The sequence below is a fragment of the Macaca nemestrina genome, chromosome 9 (genome assembly GCF_043159975.1).
Source record: "Macaca nemestrina isolate mMacNem1 chromosome 9, mMacNem.hap1, whole genome shotgun sequence".
Classification (NCBI taxonomy): domain Eukaryota; kingdom Metazoa; phylum Chordata; class Mammalia; order Primates; family Cercopithecidae; genus Macaca; species Macaca nemestrina.
Genome location: NC_092133.1, coordinates 69350095 through 69366022, shown reverse-complemented (window position 1 = coordinate 69366022; position 15928 = coordinate 69350095). Strand labels below are relative to the sequence as shown.

Here is a 15928-nt window from a genome sequence, read left to right as displayed (position 1 = left end):
TCTATTTTCATTACTGTAAGCTGCCTCTGAATTGTAAAATTACTAACATCTAAAAAAAAAAAAAAAAAAAAAAAAAAAGGTGAAAAATGGGCCAGAATCGCTTATTGAACTAATAACTAAGTAACAATGAAAACTTGTAATCCTGTGACTGTTGGCATTTTACTGAGTCATTGGTGTTTCTGAATTGATTGGGATATGCAATAGAAATGTGAGAACCGGCTAGTTAATAACAAGGTGGGCAAGGTTGCCTAAGGTCCTTAGTCTAAACGTGGCATTTCTTCCCCTTCTTTTCCCTTCCTTCCCTTTTCCCCAGATGGACTTGGGCATTCCAGCAATGACCAAGTGCTGCAACCAGCTGGACGTCTGCTATGACACGTGCGGTGCCAACAAATATCGCTGCGATGCAAAATTCCGATGGTGTCTCCACTCCATCTGCTCTGACCTTAAGCGGAGTCTGGGCTTTGTCTCCAAAGTGGAAGGTAGGTATCTCAATGGCATGTACAGTGCACAGGGAGTTTTGTTCCTGTTTTCACACTGAGATATAGCCAGAACCCCTAGACTCAAAGAGATCATCAGAGCTAACTGAATATTCTTGACGGAACACTGTGGCTGAGCAAGAAATGGTGAAGGAAAGATTCTGGGCACTCCTTCACTAAAGTTCTTGCTGTCCTGCCCGCGAGCTGCTGGCACCACTCCTGAAGGTAAACGACTACACCAAAGCCTTCCCAGAAAAAATAAAAATCTATCATTTAAGGCTGGAGAAGGAATTGCCCAACTGGCTTGGATTATCCATTCCACTGTTAAATAATTTTCCATATCAGGAATTATTCTTTATAGGACCACTTGGTTTGGCTTAAGCCTTTTTTGTTTGTTTGTTTTGTTTTCAGTCAGGGTAGGAATTCAAAAAACCTTTTCGGTGTAAAGATCTCTATACACTTGAGGACAATTATTTTATTTAAAAATTTAAAAAAATTTTTTGAGACAGAATCTCATTCCGTCACCCAGGCTGGAGTGCAGTGGTGTGATTTTGGCTCACTACAACCTCTGTTTCCAGGTTCAAGTGATTCCTGTGCCTCAGCCTCCCATGTAGCAGGGATTATAGGCATGTGCCACCATGCCCAGCTGATTTTTGTATTTTTAGTAGAGATGGGGGGTCTCGCCATGTCGCCCAGGCTGGCCTCGAACTCCTGAACTCAAGTGATCTGCCTGCCTCAGCCTCCCAAAGTGCTGGGATTATAGGCGTGAGCCACCGTGCCCAGCAAGGATAGTTATTTTAAACAACTGCTTTGCTACCTAGTTTCTAGCACTGACTATTTCTTTTTCCTAATTTACTTAGGAAGTTTTTACTCTCTCAGTTTTCGAAGCCAGGATATTGTATCCAGGTGTGAATTAGCATTTTCTATTTTTAGAAGACAAGAGTTGAAATGCAGGCTGATAAAGAGCTGGCTCCACACCACAGACAGTGTCTGCAGCAGAGAGAATTTTGGATCTTTTCATAGATCAATGTCTAGAGTGCAGTCTGGAGGTGAAGGTGTGAGGGCTTGGAAATGTGAATAATTCAGTGTGCCCTATGAAAGGGAGTATCATCCTATTTTGTTTCTACAGAGGATGAAAAAGTGCCTGCTGCTAATCTATGGTCAGGTCAAGTTACTTTCTGCAAGCAATGTCCTATTGATTCATTCTCCCAAGTATCTCTTTCATATCCCACTTGCCTGGTTACTGCAAATTAACCCAGTCTCTGTGTCCCATCTAATTGATGGTCACCATTGGGACCAGATATGCCACACAAATCTGATCATCTTGACCCCCTGTGTAAATCATTCAATACATTCCTCCTTATGGATTAAATCCAGACTCCTCAGTATGCCGTACATGGCCCTTTCTGATTCAGCCCTAGCCTTCCTCTCCACCATCATCTTGGGCATTCCTGGTCTCTCTCCTGCCTCCTGCCTCAGTGGGCTCAGAACTGTCCCTTCGTAGATTCTACAAAAAGAGTGTTTCCAACCTGGTGAATCAAAACACAGGTTCCATTCTGTGAGATGAATTCACACATCACAAAGCATTTTCAGATAGCTTGCTTCTAGTTTTTATCACGGGATATTAGATGTTTTTCTTATAGCCCTCAATGGGCTGAGAAATGTCCCTTTGTAGATTCTACAAAAAGCGTGTTTCCAATCTGGTGAATCAAAACACAGGTTCCGTTCTGTGAGATGAATCCACCCATCATACGGCATTTTCAAAGATTGCTTGTTTCTCATTTTTATCACAGAATATTCTATTTTTCCTTATGGGCCTCAGTAGGCTCAGAAATGTCCCTTCGTAGATTCTGCACAGAGTGTTTCCGACCTGGTGAATAAACTACTTGGGTAGATGGCCCATTCCTTTCTGCCCCTGTGTGAAACGCACTAATCATTCATTTTTTGTTGTTGTTGAAACAGATTTATTAAGTTACAATTTACACACGATACAATTCACCCATTTAAATGCTTTTAAATATGTTCACAGAATTATGCAGTCAATCCCACAGTCAATTTTAGAACATATTCATCACCCTGAAAAGGAACCCCAGGGCCATTAACAGTCTCTCCCCAAACTCCCCCTGCCCAGCTTGAGGAAATCACGAATCTACTTTCTACCTCTAGAACTGCCTATTCTGGACATTTAGTATAAATGGAATCATATAATATATGGTTTTCTGTGACTGACTTACATTACTTGGCAAGGTTTATCCATATTGTAGAATGTATCAGTATTCCATTCCTTTTTATTGCTAAATAATATTCCATTGTATGGCTGTAACGTATTTTCTTTTTTTTTTCTTTTTTTCTTTTTAAATTCTACTTTAAGTTCTAGGGTACGTGTGCACAACGTGCAGGTTTGTTACATATGTATACATGTGCCATGTTGGTGTGCTGCACCCATTAACTCGTCATTTACATTAGGTATATCTCCTAATGCTATCCCTCCCCCATCCCTCCACCCCACGACAGGCCCTGGTGTGTGATGTTCCCCACACTGTGTCCAAGTGTTCTCATTGTTCAATTCTCAACTATGAGTGAGACCATGCGGTGTTTGGTTTTCTGTCCTTGTGATAGTTTGCTGAGAATGATGGTTTCCAGCTTCATCCATGTCCCTACAAAGGACATGAACTCATCCTTTTCATGGATGCATAGTATTCCATGGTGTATATGTGCCACATTTTCTTAATCCAGTCTATCATTGCTGGACATTTGGGTTGGTTCCAAGTCTTTGCTATTGTGAATAGTGCTGCAATAAACATACGTGTGCATGTGTCTTTATAGTACCATGACTTACAATCCTTTGGGTATATACCCAGTAATGGGATGGCTGGGCCAAATGGTATTTCTAGTTGTAGATCCTTGAGGAATTGCCACACTGTCTTCCACAATGATTGAACTGGTTTACAGTCCCAACAACAATGTATAAGTGTTTCTATTTCTCCACATCCTCTCCAGCACCTGTTGTTGCCTGATTTTTTAATGATCGCCATTCTAACTGGTGTGAGATGGTATCTCATTGTGGTTTTGATTTGCATTTCTCTGATGACCAGTGATGATGAGCATTTTTTCATGTGTCTGTTGGCTGCATAAATGTCTTCTTTTGAGAAGTGTATGTTTATATCCTTCGCCCACTTTTTGATGGAGTTGTTTGATTTTTTCTTGTAAATTTGTTTGAGTTCTTTGTAGATTCTGGATATTAGCCCTTTGTCAGATGGGTAGATTGTAAAAATTTTCTCCCATTCTGTGGGCTGCCTGTTCACTCTGCTGGTAGTTTCTTTTGCTGTGCAGAAGCTCTTTAGTTTAATTAGATCCCATTTGTCAATTTTGGCTTTTGTTGCCATTGCTTTTGGTGTTTCAGTCATGAAGCCCTTGCCCATGCCTATGTCCTGAATGGGATTGCCTAGGTTGTCTTCTAGGGTTTTTATGGTTTTAGGTCTAACATTTAAGTCTTTAATCTATGTTGAATTAATATTTGTATAAGGTGTAAGGAAGGGATCCAGTTTCAGCTTTCTACATATGGCTAGCAAGTTTTCCCAGCACCATTTATTAAATAGGGAATCCTTCCCCATTTCTTGTTTTTGTCAGGTTTGTCAAAGATTAGATGGGTGTAGATGTGTGGTGTTCCATTGAGGCCTCTGTTCTGAGGCCTCTGTTCTGTTCCATTGGTCTATATCTCTGTTTTGGTACCAGTACCATGCTGTTTTGGTTACTGTAGCCTTGTAGTATAGTTTGAAGTCAGGTAGCATGATGCCTCCAACTTTGTTCTTTTGGCTTAGGATTGTCTTGGCAATGTGGGCTCTTTTTTGGTTCCATATGAACTTTAAAGTAGTTTTTTCCAATTCTGTGAAGAAAGTCATTGGTAGCTTGATGGGGATGACCTTGAATCTATAAATTACCTTGGGCAGAATGGCCATTTTCATGATATTGATTCTTCCTATCCATGAACATGGAATGTTCTTCCATTTGTTTGTGTCCTCTTTTATTTCATTGAGCAGTGGTTTGTAGTTCTCCTTGAAGAGGTCCTTCGCATCCCTTGTAAGTTGGATTCTTAGGTATTTTATTCTCTTTGAAGCAATTGTGAATGGGAGTTCACTCATGATTTGGCTCTCTGTTTGTCTGTTATTGGTGTATAGGAATGTGTGTGATTTTTGCATATTGATTTTGTATCTGTAGGCTTTGCAGAAGTTGCATATCAGCTTAAGGAGATTTTGGGCTGAGACCGTGGGGTTTTCTAAATATACAATCATGTCATCTGCAAACAGGGACAATTTGACTTCCTCTTTTCCTAACTGAATACCCTTTGTTTCTTTTCTTGCCTGATTGCCCTGGCCAGAACTTCCAACACTACGTTGAATAGGATTGGTGAGAGAGGGCATCCCTGCCTTGGGCCAGTTTTCAAAGGGAATGCTTCCAGTTTTTGCCCATTCAGTATTATATTGGCTGTGGGTTTGTCATAAATAGCTCTTATTATTTTGAGATATGTTCCATCAATACTAGTTTATTGAGAGTTTTTAGCATGAAGGGCTGATGAATTTTGTTGAAGGTCTTTTCTGCATCTATCGAGATAATCATGTGGTTTTTGTCTTTGGTTCTGTTTATATGATGGATTACATTTATTGATTTGCATTTGTTGAACCAGCCTTGCATCCCAGGGATGAAGCCAACTTGTTCGTGGTGGATAAGCTTTTTGATGTGCTGCTGGATTCGGTTTGCCAGTATTTTATTGAGGATTTTCACATCGATGTTCATCAGGGATATTGGTCTAAAATTCTCTTTTTTTGTTGTGTCTCTGCCAGGCTTTGGTATCAGGATGATATTGGCCTCATAAAATGAGTGAGGGAGGATTCCCTCTTTTTCTATTGATTGGGATAGTTTCAGAAGGGATGGTACCAGCTCCTCTTTGTACCTGTGGTAGAATTCAGCTGTGAATACATCTGGTCCTGGACTTTCTTCGGTTGGTAGGCTATTAATTATTGCCTCAATTTCAGAGCCTGATATTGGTCTATTCAGAGATTCAACCTCTTCCTGGTTTAGTCTTGGGAGGGTGTATGTGCAGGAATTTATTCATTTCTTCTTCATTTTCTAGTTTATTTGCGTAGAGGTGTTTATTGTATTCTCTGATGGTAGTTTGTATTTCTGTGGGATCAGTGGTGATGTTCCCTTTATCATTTTTTTATTGCATCTATTTGATTCTTCTCTCTTTTCTGCTTCATTAGTCTTGCTAGTGGTCTATCAATTTTGTTGATCTTTTCAAAAAACCAGCTCCTGGATTCATTGATTTTTTTGAAGGGTTTTTTGTGTCCCTATTTCCTTCAGTTCTGCTCTGATCTTAGTTATTTCTTGCCTTCTGCTAACTTTTCAATGTGTTTGCTCTTTCTTCTCTAGTTCTTTTAATTGTGATGTTAGGGTGTCAATTTTAGATCTTTCCTGCTTTCTCTTGTGGGCATTTAGTGCTTTAAATTTCCCTCTACACACTGCTTTAAATGTGTCGCAGAGATTCTGGTATGTTGTGTCTTTGTTCTCATTGTTTTCAAAGAACATCTTTATTTCTGCCTTCATTTCATTATGTACCCAGTAGTCATTCAGGAGCAGGTTGTTCAGTTTCCAAGTAGTTGAGTGGTTTTGAGTGAGTTTCTTAATCCTGAGTTCTAGTTTGATTGCACTGTGTTCTGAGAGACAGTTTGTTATAATTTCTGTTCTTTTACATTTGCTGAGGAGTATTTTACTTCCAACTATGTGGTCAATTGTGGAATAAGTGCGATGTGGTGCTGAGAAGAATGTATATTCTGTTGATTTGGGGTGGAGAGTTCTGTAGATGTCTATTAGGTCTGCTTGGTGTAGAGCTGAGTTCAAGTCCTGGATATCCTTGTTAACTTTCTGTCTTGTTGGTCTGTCTAATGTTGACAGTGGGGTGTTAAAGTCTCCCATTATTATTGTGTGGGAGTCTAAGTCTCTTTGTAGGTCTCTAAGGACTTGCTTTATGAATCTGGGTGCTCCTCGATTGGGTGCATATATATTTAGGATAGTTAGATCTTCTTGTTGAATTGATCCCTTTACCATTATGTAATGGCCTTCTTTGTCTCTTTTGATCTTTGTTGGTTTAAAGTCTGTTTTATCAGAGACTAGGATTGCAAGCCTGCTTTTTTTGTTTTGTTTTGTTTTCCATTTGCTTGGTAGATCTTCCTCCATCCCTTTATTTTGAGCCTATGTGTGTCTCTGCACGTGAGATGAGTCTCCTGAATACAGCACACTGATGAGTCTTGACTCTTTATCCAATTTGCCAGTCTGTGTCTTTTAATTGGAGCATTTAGCCTATTTACATTTAAGGTTAATATTGTTATGTGTGAATTTGATCCCGTCATTATGATGTTCACTGGTTATTTTGCTCGTCAGTTGATGCAGTTTCTTCGTAGCATCAATAGTCTTTACAATTTGGCATGTTCTTGCAGTGACTGGCACTGGTTGTTCCTTTCCACATTTAGTGCTTCCTTTAGGAACTCTTGTAAGGCAGGCCAGGTGGTGACAAAATCTCTCAGCATTTGCTTATCTGTAAAGGATTTTATTTCTCCTTCACTTATGAAGCTTAATTTGGCTGGATATGAAATTCTGAGTTGAAATTCTTTTCTTTAAGAATGTTGAATATTGGCCCCACTCTCTTCTGGCTTGTAGGGTTTCTGCCAAGAGATCCACTGTTAGTCTGATGGGCTTCCCTTTGTTTTGTGGGTAACCCGACCTTTCTCTCTGGCTGCCCTTAACATTTTTTCCTTCATTTCAACTTTGGTGAATCTGACAATTATGTGTCTTGGAGTTGCTCTTCTCGAGGAGTATCTTTATGGCATTCTCTGTATTTCCTGAATTCGAATGTTGGCCTGCCTTGCTAGGTTGGGGAAGTTCTCCTGGATAATATCCTGAAGAGTGATTTCCAACTTGGTTCTATTCTCCCCATCACTTTCAGATATACCAATCAAACGTAGATTTGGTCTTTTCACATAGTCACATATTTCTTGGAGGCTTTGTTCATTTGTTTTTACTCTTTTTTCTCTAAACTTCTCGCTTCATTTCATTAATTTGATCTTCAATCACTGATACCCTTTCTTCCACTTGATTGAATTGGCTACTGAAGCTTGTGCATGCATCATGTAGTTCTCATGCCATGGTTTTCAACTCCACCAGGTGGTTTAAGGTCTTCTCTATGCTGTTTATTCTAGTTAGCCATTTGTCTATTCTTTTTTCAAGGTTTTTAGCTTCTTTGCGATGGGTTCAAACATCCTCCTTTAGCTTGGAGAAGTTTGTTATTACCGATCGTCTGAAGCCTTCTTCTCTCAACTCGTCAAAATCATTCTCCGTCCAGCTTTGTTCCATTGCTGGTGAGGAACTGCGTTCCTTTGGAGGAGAAGAGGCTCTCTGATGTTTAGAATTTTCAGCTTTTCTGCTCTGGTTTCTCCCTATCTTTGTAGTTTTATCTACCTTTGGTCTTTGATGATGGTGACCTACAGATGGGGTTTTGGTGTGGATGTCCTTTGTTTGTTACTTTTCCTTCTAACAGTCAGGACCCTCAGCTGCAGGTCTGTTGGAGTTTGCTGGAGGTCCACTCCAGACCCTGTTTGCCTGGGTATCACCAGCGGAGGCTGCAGAACAGCAAATACTGCAGAACGGCAAATGTTTCTGCCTGATCCTTTCTCTGGAAGCTTCATCTCAGAGGGGCACCCAGCTGTATGAGGTGTCTGTCGGCCCTTACTGGGAGGTGTCTCCCAGTTAGGCTACTCGGGGGTCAGGGACCCACTTGTGGAGGCAGTCTGTCCGTTCTCAGATCTCAAACTCCATGCTGGGAGAACCACTACTCTCTTCAAAGCTGTCAGACAGGGATGTTTAAGTCTGCAAAAGTTTCTGCTGCCTTTTCTTTAGTTATGCCCTGCCCCTAGAGGTGGAGTCTACAGAGGCAGGCAGGCCTCCTTGTGCTGCAGTGGGCTCCACCCAGTTCGAGCTTCCCAGCAGCTTTTTTTACCTACTCAAGCCTCAGCAATGGTGACGTCCCTCCCCCAGCCTCGCTGCCCCCTTGCAGTTTGATCTCAGACTGCTGTGCTAGTGGTGAGCGAGGCTCCGTGGGCACGGGACCCTCTGAGCTGGGCGCAGGATATAATGTGGTATGCTTTTTGCTAAGACCATTGAAAAAGTGCAGTATTAGGGTGGGAGTGTCCTGATTTTCCAGGTACCGTCTGTCACGGCTTCCTTTGGCTAGGAAAGGGAATTCCCTGACCCCTTGCGCTTCCTGGGTGAGGCGATGCTTCGGCTCACACTCCGTGGGCTGCACCCACTGTCCAACAAACCCCAGTGAGATAAACCTGGTACCTCAGTTGGAAATGCAGTTGGAAATGCAGAAATCACCCATCTTCTGTATTGCTCACGCTGGGAGCTGTAGACTGGAGCTGTTACTATTTGGCCATCTTGGAACCTCCCTCAACATACTTTCTTTATCCATTCATCAATTGATGGACATTTGTGTTGTTTCTACCCTCTGGCTATTATGAATAATACTGCTATGAACATTTATGCACAAATTTTTGTGGAAACATATGTTTTAATTTCTTTTGGGTATGTATCTAGGAGAGGAATTGCTAGGTTAAATGGTAACTCTATGTTTAACATTTTGAAAAGCTGCCAAACTGTTTTCCAAAGTGGCCACACCATTTTGCATTCTCACCAGCAAATTGTGAAGGCTCAGGCTCTTCCACATCCTCACCAACATTTGTCATTATCTGTCTTTTTAATTATAGACCCTACTCCCTGTGAAGCTGTATCTCATGGTGATTTTAATTTGCATTTCCCTGACAGTTACTGATGTTGGGCATCTTTTTATGTGCTTATTGGCCATTGCATATATACTTGGATGTCTATTAGGATTCTTTGTCTCTTTTTAAATTGTGTTGTCTTTTTATTATTGAATTGTAAGAGTTCTTTATATATTCAAGTCCTTTATCAGAGATATGATTAGCAAACATTTTCTCCCCCCTTTTTTTGTTTTTTTCCCCTTACTTTCTTGATGGTATTATTTGTAGCACAGAAGTTTCAAATTCTAAGTCCAATTTATCTATTTTTTAATCTGTTCTTTTGTCATTTGTACTTTTGGTGTCATATGTAGTAATGCTTTGCCTAACCCAAGGTCACAAAGATTTACTCATGTTTTCTTCTAAGAGTTTCATTGTTGTAGCTCTTAACATTTAGGTCTGTGATTCATTTTGAATTAATATTTGTATATGATGTAAGAAAAAGGTCCAATTTCATTCTTTTCTATGTGGATATTCAGTTGTTCTGGCACCGTTTGTTGAAAAGACTATTCTTTCCTACATTAAATTATCTTTGCACCCTTGTTAAAAATCAATTGACCATAAAGGTTAAGATTTATTTCTAGATGCTCAGTTCTATTCCACTGATCTATGTCAGGACCATGCTGTCTGTTACTGTTGTTATGCAGTAAATTTTGAAATCAAGATGTGTTCTTAAACTGTGTACTTTTTTGTCAAAACTATTTTGGACATTCTGGATCCCTCACATTTCCATATGAATTTTAGGAACTGTTAGTCAATTTCTCCAAGGAATGGCAGGTAGAATTTTGAGAGGGTTATCATTGAATCTATAGATCAATTTGAGAATATTGCCATCTTAACAAAATTATATTTATATCAATGTCCTTTCCATTTATTTAGGTCTTCTTTATTTCAACAATGTGTTTATAGTTTTCACAGTACAAATCTTGGACTTCTGTTAAATTTATTCCTAAGTATTTTACTCTTTTTAATGCTATTGAAATGTAATTGTATTTAAATTTTATTTTCAGATCATTTACTAATAATGTATAGAAATACATTTGATTTTTGTACATTCATCTTATATCCTGCAACACAGCTGAAATAACTCCTTAGTTCTAATTGATTTTTTTCATGGATTCCATAGGTTTTTCTATATATAAGATAATGCCATCTGCTTTTCATCTTCCTTTACAATTTGGATTTTTAAAATTTTTTTCTCTTGCCTAATTGCCCTGGCTAGAGCTTCCAATACAACATTGAATAGAAGTGTTGTGAGTGGACATTCTTGTCTTGTTTCTGATCTTAGAGTAAAAGCATTTCATCTTTCACCATTGAGCATGATTGTTAGCTATGGCTGTCTCTAGATGGGCTTTATCAGGTTGTGGGAGTTCTCCTCTTTTCCCAGTTTGTTGTTTTTTTTGTTTGTTTGTTTGTTTTTTTAATTCTTCTTCTTCTTCTTTTTTTTTTTTTTTTTTTTTTCCCTGAGACAGAGTTTCACTCTTATGCCCAGGCTGGAGTGAAGTGGTGTGATCTCAGCTCACTGCAACCTCCGCACCCCGGGTTCAAGCGATTCTCCTGCCTCAGCCTCCTGAGTAGCTGGGATTACAGGCGCCCGCCACCATGCCTGGCTAATTTTTGTATTTTTAGTAGAGACAGTGTTTCACCATGTTGGCTAGGCTGGTCTGGAAGTCCTGACCTCAGGTGCTCCACCCGCCTTGGCCTCGCAAAGTGTTAGGATTAAAGGCATGAGCCACTGCATCTGGCTGAATGTTTTTATCATGAAAAAGTGTTGGATATTTTCAAATGTTTTTTCTGCATCTATTGAGATGATCATGTGGTATTTGTTCTATATTCTATTGATGTAGTGTATCATATTAATTGATTTTAGTATAGTTTAGCATTCGTGGGCTAAATCCCACTTAGTCATGATGTAAAGCTTTTTATATGTTGGTGGATTCAGTTTACTAGTATTTTGTTAAGGATTTTGCATCTATAGTCACAAGAGATACTAGTCTATAGTTTGTTATTTTTGTGATGTCTTTGGTTTTGGTATCAGAGTAATATTGACCTCGTAAAATGAGTTGGGCAATGATCCCTTCTCTCCTAATTTTTTAAAAAGTTTAGAAAGGATTGATATTAATTCTTTAAATGTTTGGTAAAATTCCCCGGTAAAGCCAAGTAGAACTGGATTTCTTTGGGGAAGTTTTTAATTACTAAATCACCAGCTTGGGTTAGTAATTGTATTTGTATACACTAACAGTCTATTCATATTTTCTATTTTTCTTGAGTCAGTTTCAGCAGTTCATGTCTTTCTATGAACTTGTCCATTCCATCCAAGTTTTCCACATTTTTTGGCATGTAGTTATTCATAGTATTCCCTTATAATCCTTTTTATTTTTATTTTTTTGAGACGGAATCTCACTGTGTAGCCCAGGCTGGAGTGCAGTGGTGCAATCTTGGCTCACTGCAATCTCTGCCCCCGGGTTCACGGCATTCTCCTGCCTCAGCCTCCCGAGTAGCTGAGACTACAGGCGCCCGCCACCACACCCTGCTAATTTTTTGTATTTTTCGTAGAGACAGGGTTTCACTGTGTTAGCCTAGAGGGTCTCGTTAGCCAGGAGGTCTCCTGGCCTCTGATCTGCCTGCTTCGGCCTCCCAAAGTGCTGAGATTACAGGCGTGAGCCACTGTGCCTGGCCCTACTCCTTTTTATTTCTGTAAGATTGTTGGTGACATTTCTCTCTTATTTCTGAATTTGGTAATTTGAATCCTCTCTTTTTTTCTTGGTTAGTCTAGCTAAAAGTTTGTCAACATTTTTTATCTTTTCAATGAACCAACTTAAAAAATTTGATATATCATTCACATACCGTAAAATATACCCTTCACTTCAGTGGTTTTTGTATATTCACAGAATTGTACAACCATCACCACAATCTAATTCTAGAACATTTTCATTAGTCCCAAAAGAAACCCTGTAGCCATTAACAGTCATTACTCATTACCTTCCCTACCCCACCCCAGCCCTAGACAATCACTGTTTTACTCTCCATATGGATTGCCTATTCTGAAAATTTCATATAAACGGAATCATACAATATGTGGCCTTTTGTGTCCGGCTTCTTTTGCTTAACATAATGTTTTCAAGATTCATCCATGTTTTAGTATGCATCAGTACTTCGTTTTCCTGACCATTCTTGAAGTTTAAACTTAGATATATTACTTCCCCTGAGATACCTCCCCTAATAACCCTTGCTGCGAAGCGATAGAGACCCTTTCTGTGGGCTCCCATACCACCTTGGGGTTATTTTCATCATGAAGTAGTGTAGCTATCTGTTTACCTGTCCACCTCTTTATCCAAACTGTGGAGTCCTTAAGTTGAGGATGATGCCTTTTGTCTCTGTATCCTTGGCTCCTAAGACAGTGGCTAACGAACATATCCAACACATGCAAATGTTTTTCCATCAGCGAATGGTTGTTCATCCAATACCTGAACAGTGAAAACTATAGGCGAGATTGGGTGTGTTCCGGGTGGTATGTCCATAGATGGGAAAGCTATGGAAACATAAAAGAGGGAGTCTTCCGGAAAAAACATTCTCCATGGAGTGAGCACGGTGGTGTGGGAGGTTCTGGTTGCTCACCATTGTTTTGACCAAGGGCCCACCTGCGAGGGCACCTCCGGGTGTCTTCTGCTTTACTGGATTGGGCGGGAGCTTTTCTGAGAATGTTCTCTGAAATGTATGCTCTTCCTTTGAATTCTGTATTTGGATTACTGTCTCTCCTTTCCTCTGGGTATCATGTCATCTCTGGAAATACAGTTCCTCTTCAGAATTACTCAATGTTAACCTTTCTGTCCCTCTTCATCTTTTTCAAGTAGCCTGTGATTCCCTGGTTGACACTGTGTTCAACACCGTGTGGACTTTGGGCTGCCGCCCCTTTATGAATAGTCAGCGGGCAGCTTGCATCTGTGCAGAGGAGGAGAAGGAAGAGTTATGAGGAAGAAGTGATTCCTTCCCGGTTTTGAGTGACACCACAGCTGTCAGCCTTCGAGATGTCAATCTTCGAGTCAGCGTGACTCATTCGTTCTTCCAACAGTTTGGACACCACAAAGCAGGAGAAAGGAAACATTTTTCTACACCTGGAAAGTGAGTCCTATCTTTTGAGGAAAATTGAAAAAAACATGGAGTGGTTTGAAGGTTACTCTTCATTTAAGACTGCTCTCCCCAACCAAGACACGTTGCCTGGAAATTCAGTTCTTAGCTTAAAGACTAAAATGCAAGAAAACCCTGCAATTCCTGGACCTGACAATTATTTTCATGAGTGAAATTGTGGGGAGTCCAGGCATTTGGGAGGCAATGACTTTCTGCTGGCCCATGTTTCAGTTGCCAGTAAGCATCTCACATTTAATAAAGTGTACTTTTTAGAACATTTGGATAGAGATGAATGAATTCCATTATCACCAATATGCTTCCATTTCACTTAGAAGAGACCAAAACCCAACCTGGTAAGTTCCACTGATGACCACAGTTATTCCCACTGATGCTAAAAAGAGAAAACAGGTGGGCAGGTTCAGAGGCTTACCTGATTAAGGCCAATGGAGGGGAAGGTCAGATGGAATTAGGTCTCTGAGGATTCACTTTTCCCTTCGGTGACCTGACCCTGCTGGTGTTCCCAGTTACTAAATGACGTTAGAGCCATGCTAAGATCTGAGATGTACTTGGTAAGAGTTACTAACGGAGCTGGCTAGGAAAAGTCCCTGCAGCCTGTCGGGAGTGAGAGACAAGTGGCCATTCCCCAACTTGCGGGTCACAACCCTAACCATGGATTAGAATCACCTGAGAATCCTTTAAAACAAACCAATAAAGAATACACACTGGTATTTTATAAATGTTTTCCAGGTGATTCTGCTGCACAGAAGGGCTGGGGGCCACTAATCTACAGCAGAAATTGGCCCACTAAGTCCTGTGGACCAAGCCTAGTCCAAAGCCTGTTTTTGTTGTTGTTGTTGTTGTTGTTTGTTTATTTGTTTGAGAGGGAGTCTCACTCTGCCACCCAGGCTGGAGTGCAGTGGCTAGATCTTGGCTCACTGCAACCTCCGCCTCCTGGGTTCAAGCGATTCTCTTGTCTCAGCCTCCTGAATAGCTGGGATTACAGGTGCCTGCCACCAGGCCTGGCTAATTTTTGTATTTTTAGTAGAGACGGGGTTTCACCATGTTGGCCCGGCTGGTCTCGAACTCCTGACCTCAAATAATCCGACTGCCTCGGTCTCCCAAAGTGCTGGGTTTACAGGCATGAGCCACCACACCTGGCTCAAAGCCTGGTTTTGAATCCTTTTTTGCAATAACCATGCTCACATTTGTTCACATATTCTCTGTGGCTGTCCTTGCACTACAACAGCAGAGTTGAGTAGCTGTGGCAAAGACTGCAGGGCTCAGAAAGCCTAATACATTTACCGGTTGGCTTTTTACAGAAAAAGTTGCTGACTTCTATCTAAATCCTTTTCTCCTTGCCCTTACTTTTGTTAATTTTACTTTTCTACTAAGAACTATTAAATGTAGCAGTTTGTTTGTTTGTTTGTTTGTTTGTTGGGATTTGGGGTTTTTTGGAACAAGGTCTCACTCTGTCACCCAGGCTGGAGCACTACCATGGCTCACTGCAGCCTCAACCTCCTGAGCCCAAGCAATCCTCCTACCTCAGCTCCCCAAGTAGCTGGAACCACAGTGGCACACCACCATGCCAGGCGAATTTAAAACAATTTTTTTGTAGAGACGAAGTCTCACTATGTTGCCTAGGCTAGTCTTGAGCTCCTGGGCTCAAGGAAATCTCCCACGTTGGCCTCTGAAGTGCTGGGATTCCAGGCATGAGCCACTGAGCCCAGACTGCAGCAACTTTTAAAAACTAAAAGCAGAAAAACTTTTCTGATCTTATGTAAAGGCCATAAAATTAATTGGCATATAAAGAAATTGGAGTTAACTGCAGATAAAATTTATCTTTGTGGTTTATATTTTTATTTTTTGTGGTTTATAACTTTATTTCAATAAAACTTATTAAGTACCTACAAAACAGAGTATGGCAGAATTGTATACTTTTTTCTATTATCTTATCAACCTGAGGGTACAGAATACCAAATAACAGGGAATATGGTACCAAACTTTAATTCTGTTACATCTCATTGAAGCACTTAAATACATGTTGATGAATTTATTAATATTTATTAGGTAAAAATATTTCACTTAAGGCAATATATTAGAAGTATCAAAAGATGGCCGGGCACGGTGGCTCATGCCTGTAATCCCAGCACTTTGGGAGGCTGAAGTGGGTGGATCACCTGAGACCAAGAGTTCGAGCCAGCCTGGTCAACCTGGAAAAACCCCATCTCTACTAAAAACACAAAATTTAGCTGGGTGTGGTGGTACACGCATGCCTGTAGTCCCAGCCACTCAAAAGACTGAGGCGGGAGAATTGCTTGAACCCTGGAGGCAAAGGTTACAGTGAGCTGAGATTGCGCCTCTGCACTTCAGCCTGGGTGACAGAGCAAGACTCTATCTCAAAAAAAAAAAAAAAAAAAAAAGAGAGAGAAAAAAAGAAATTAGTATGAGACAGAA

At 40.4% G+C, this 15928-nt stretch overlaps 1 protein-coding gene across 4 annotated transcripts in view; it reads left to right on the top strand.

Moving 5' to 3' along the window:
- Window positions 1-15850, top strand: part of LOC105466031 (phospholipase A2 group XIIB) — a 29256-nt gene extending 13406 nt beyond the window's left edge. The window contains exons 2-3 of one of the 4 annotated variants that reach the window (XM_024787990.2): window positions 314-479; window positions 13198-15850. In XM_024787990.2, the coding sequence (XP_024643758.2) occupies window positions 314-479; window positions 13198-13319 (288 nt within the window). In that variant the 3' untranslated portion in view covers window positions 13320-15850. The remainder of the gene's footprint in view (window positions 1-313; window positions 480-13197) is intronic. The other 3 variants (XM_011714860.3, XM_011714859.3, XM_011714858.3) reach the window with 3 other exon arrangements.
- The last annotated feature ends 78 nt before the right edge of the window (window positions 15851-15928 follow it).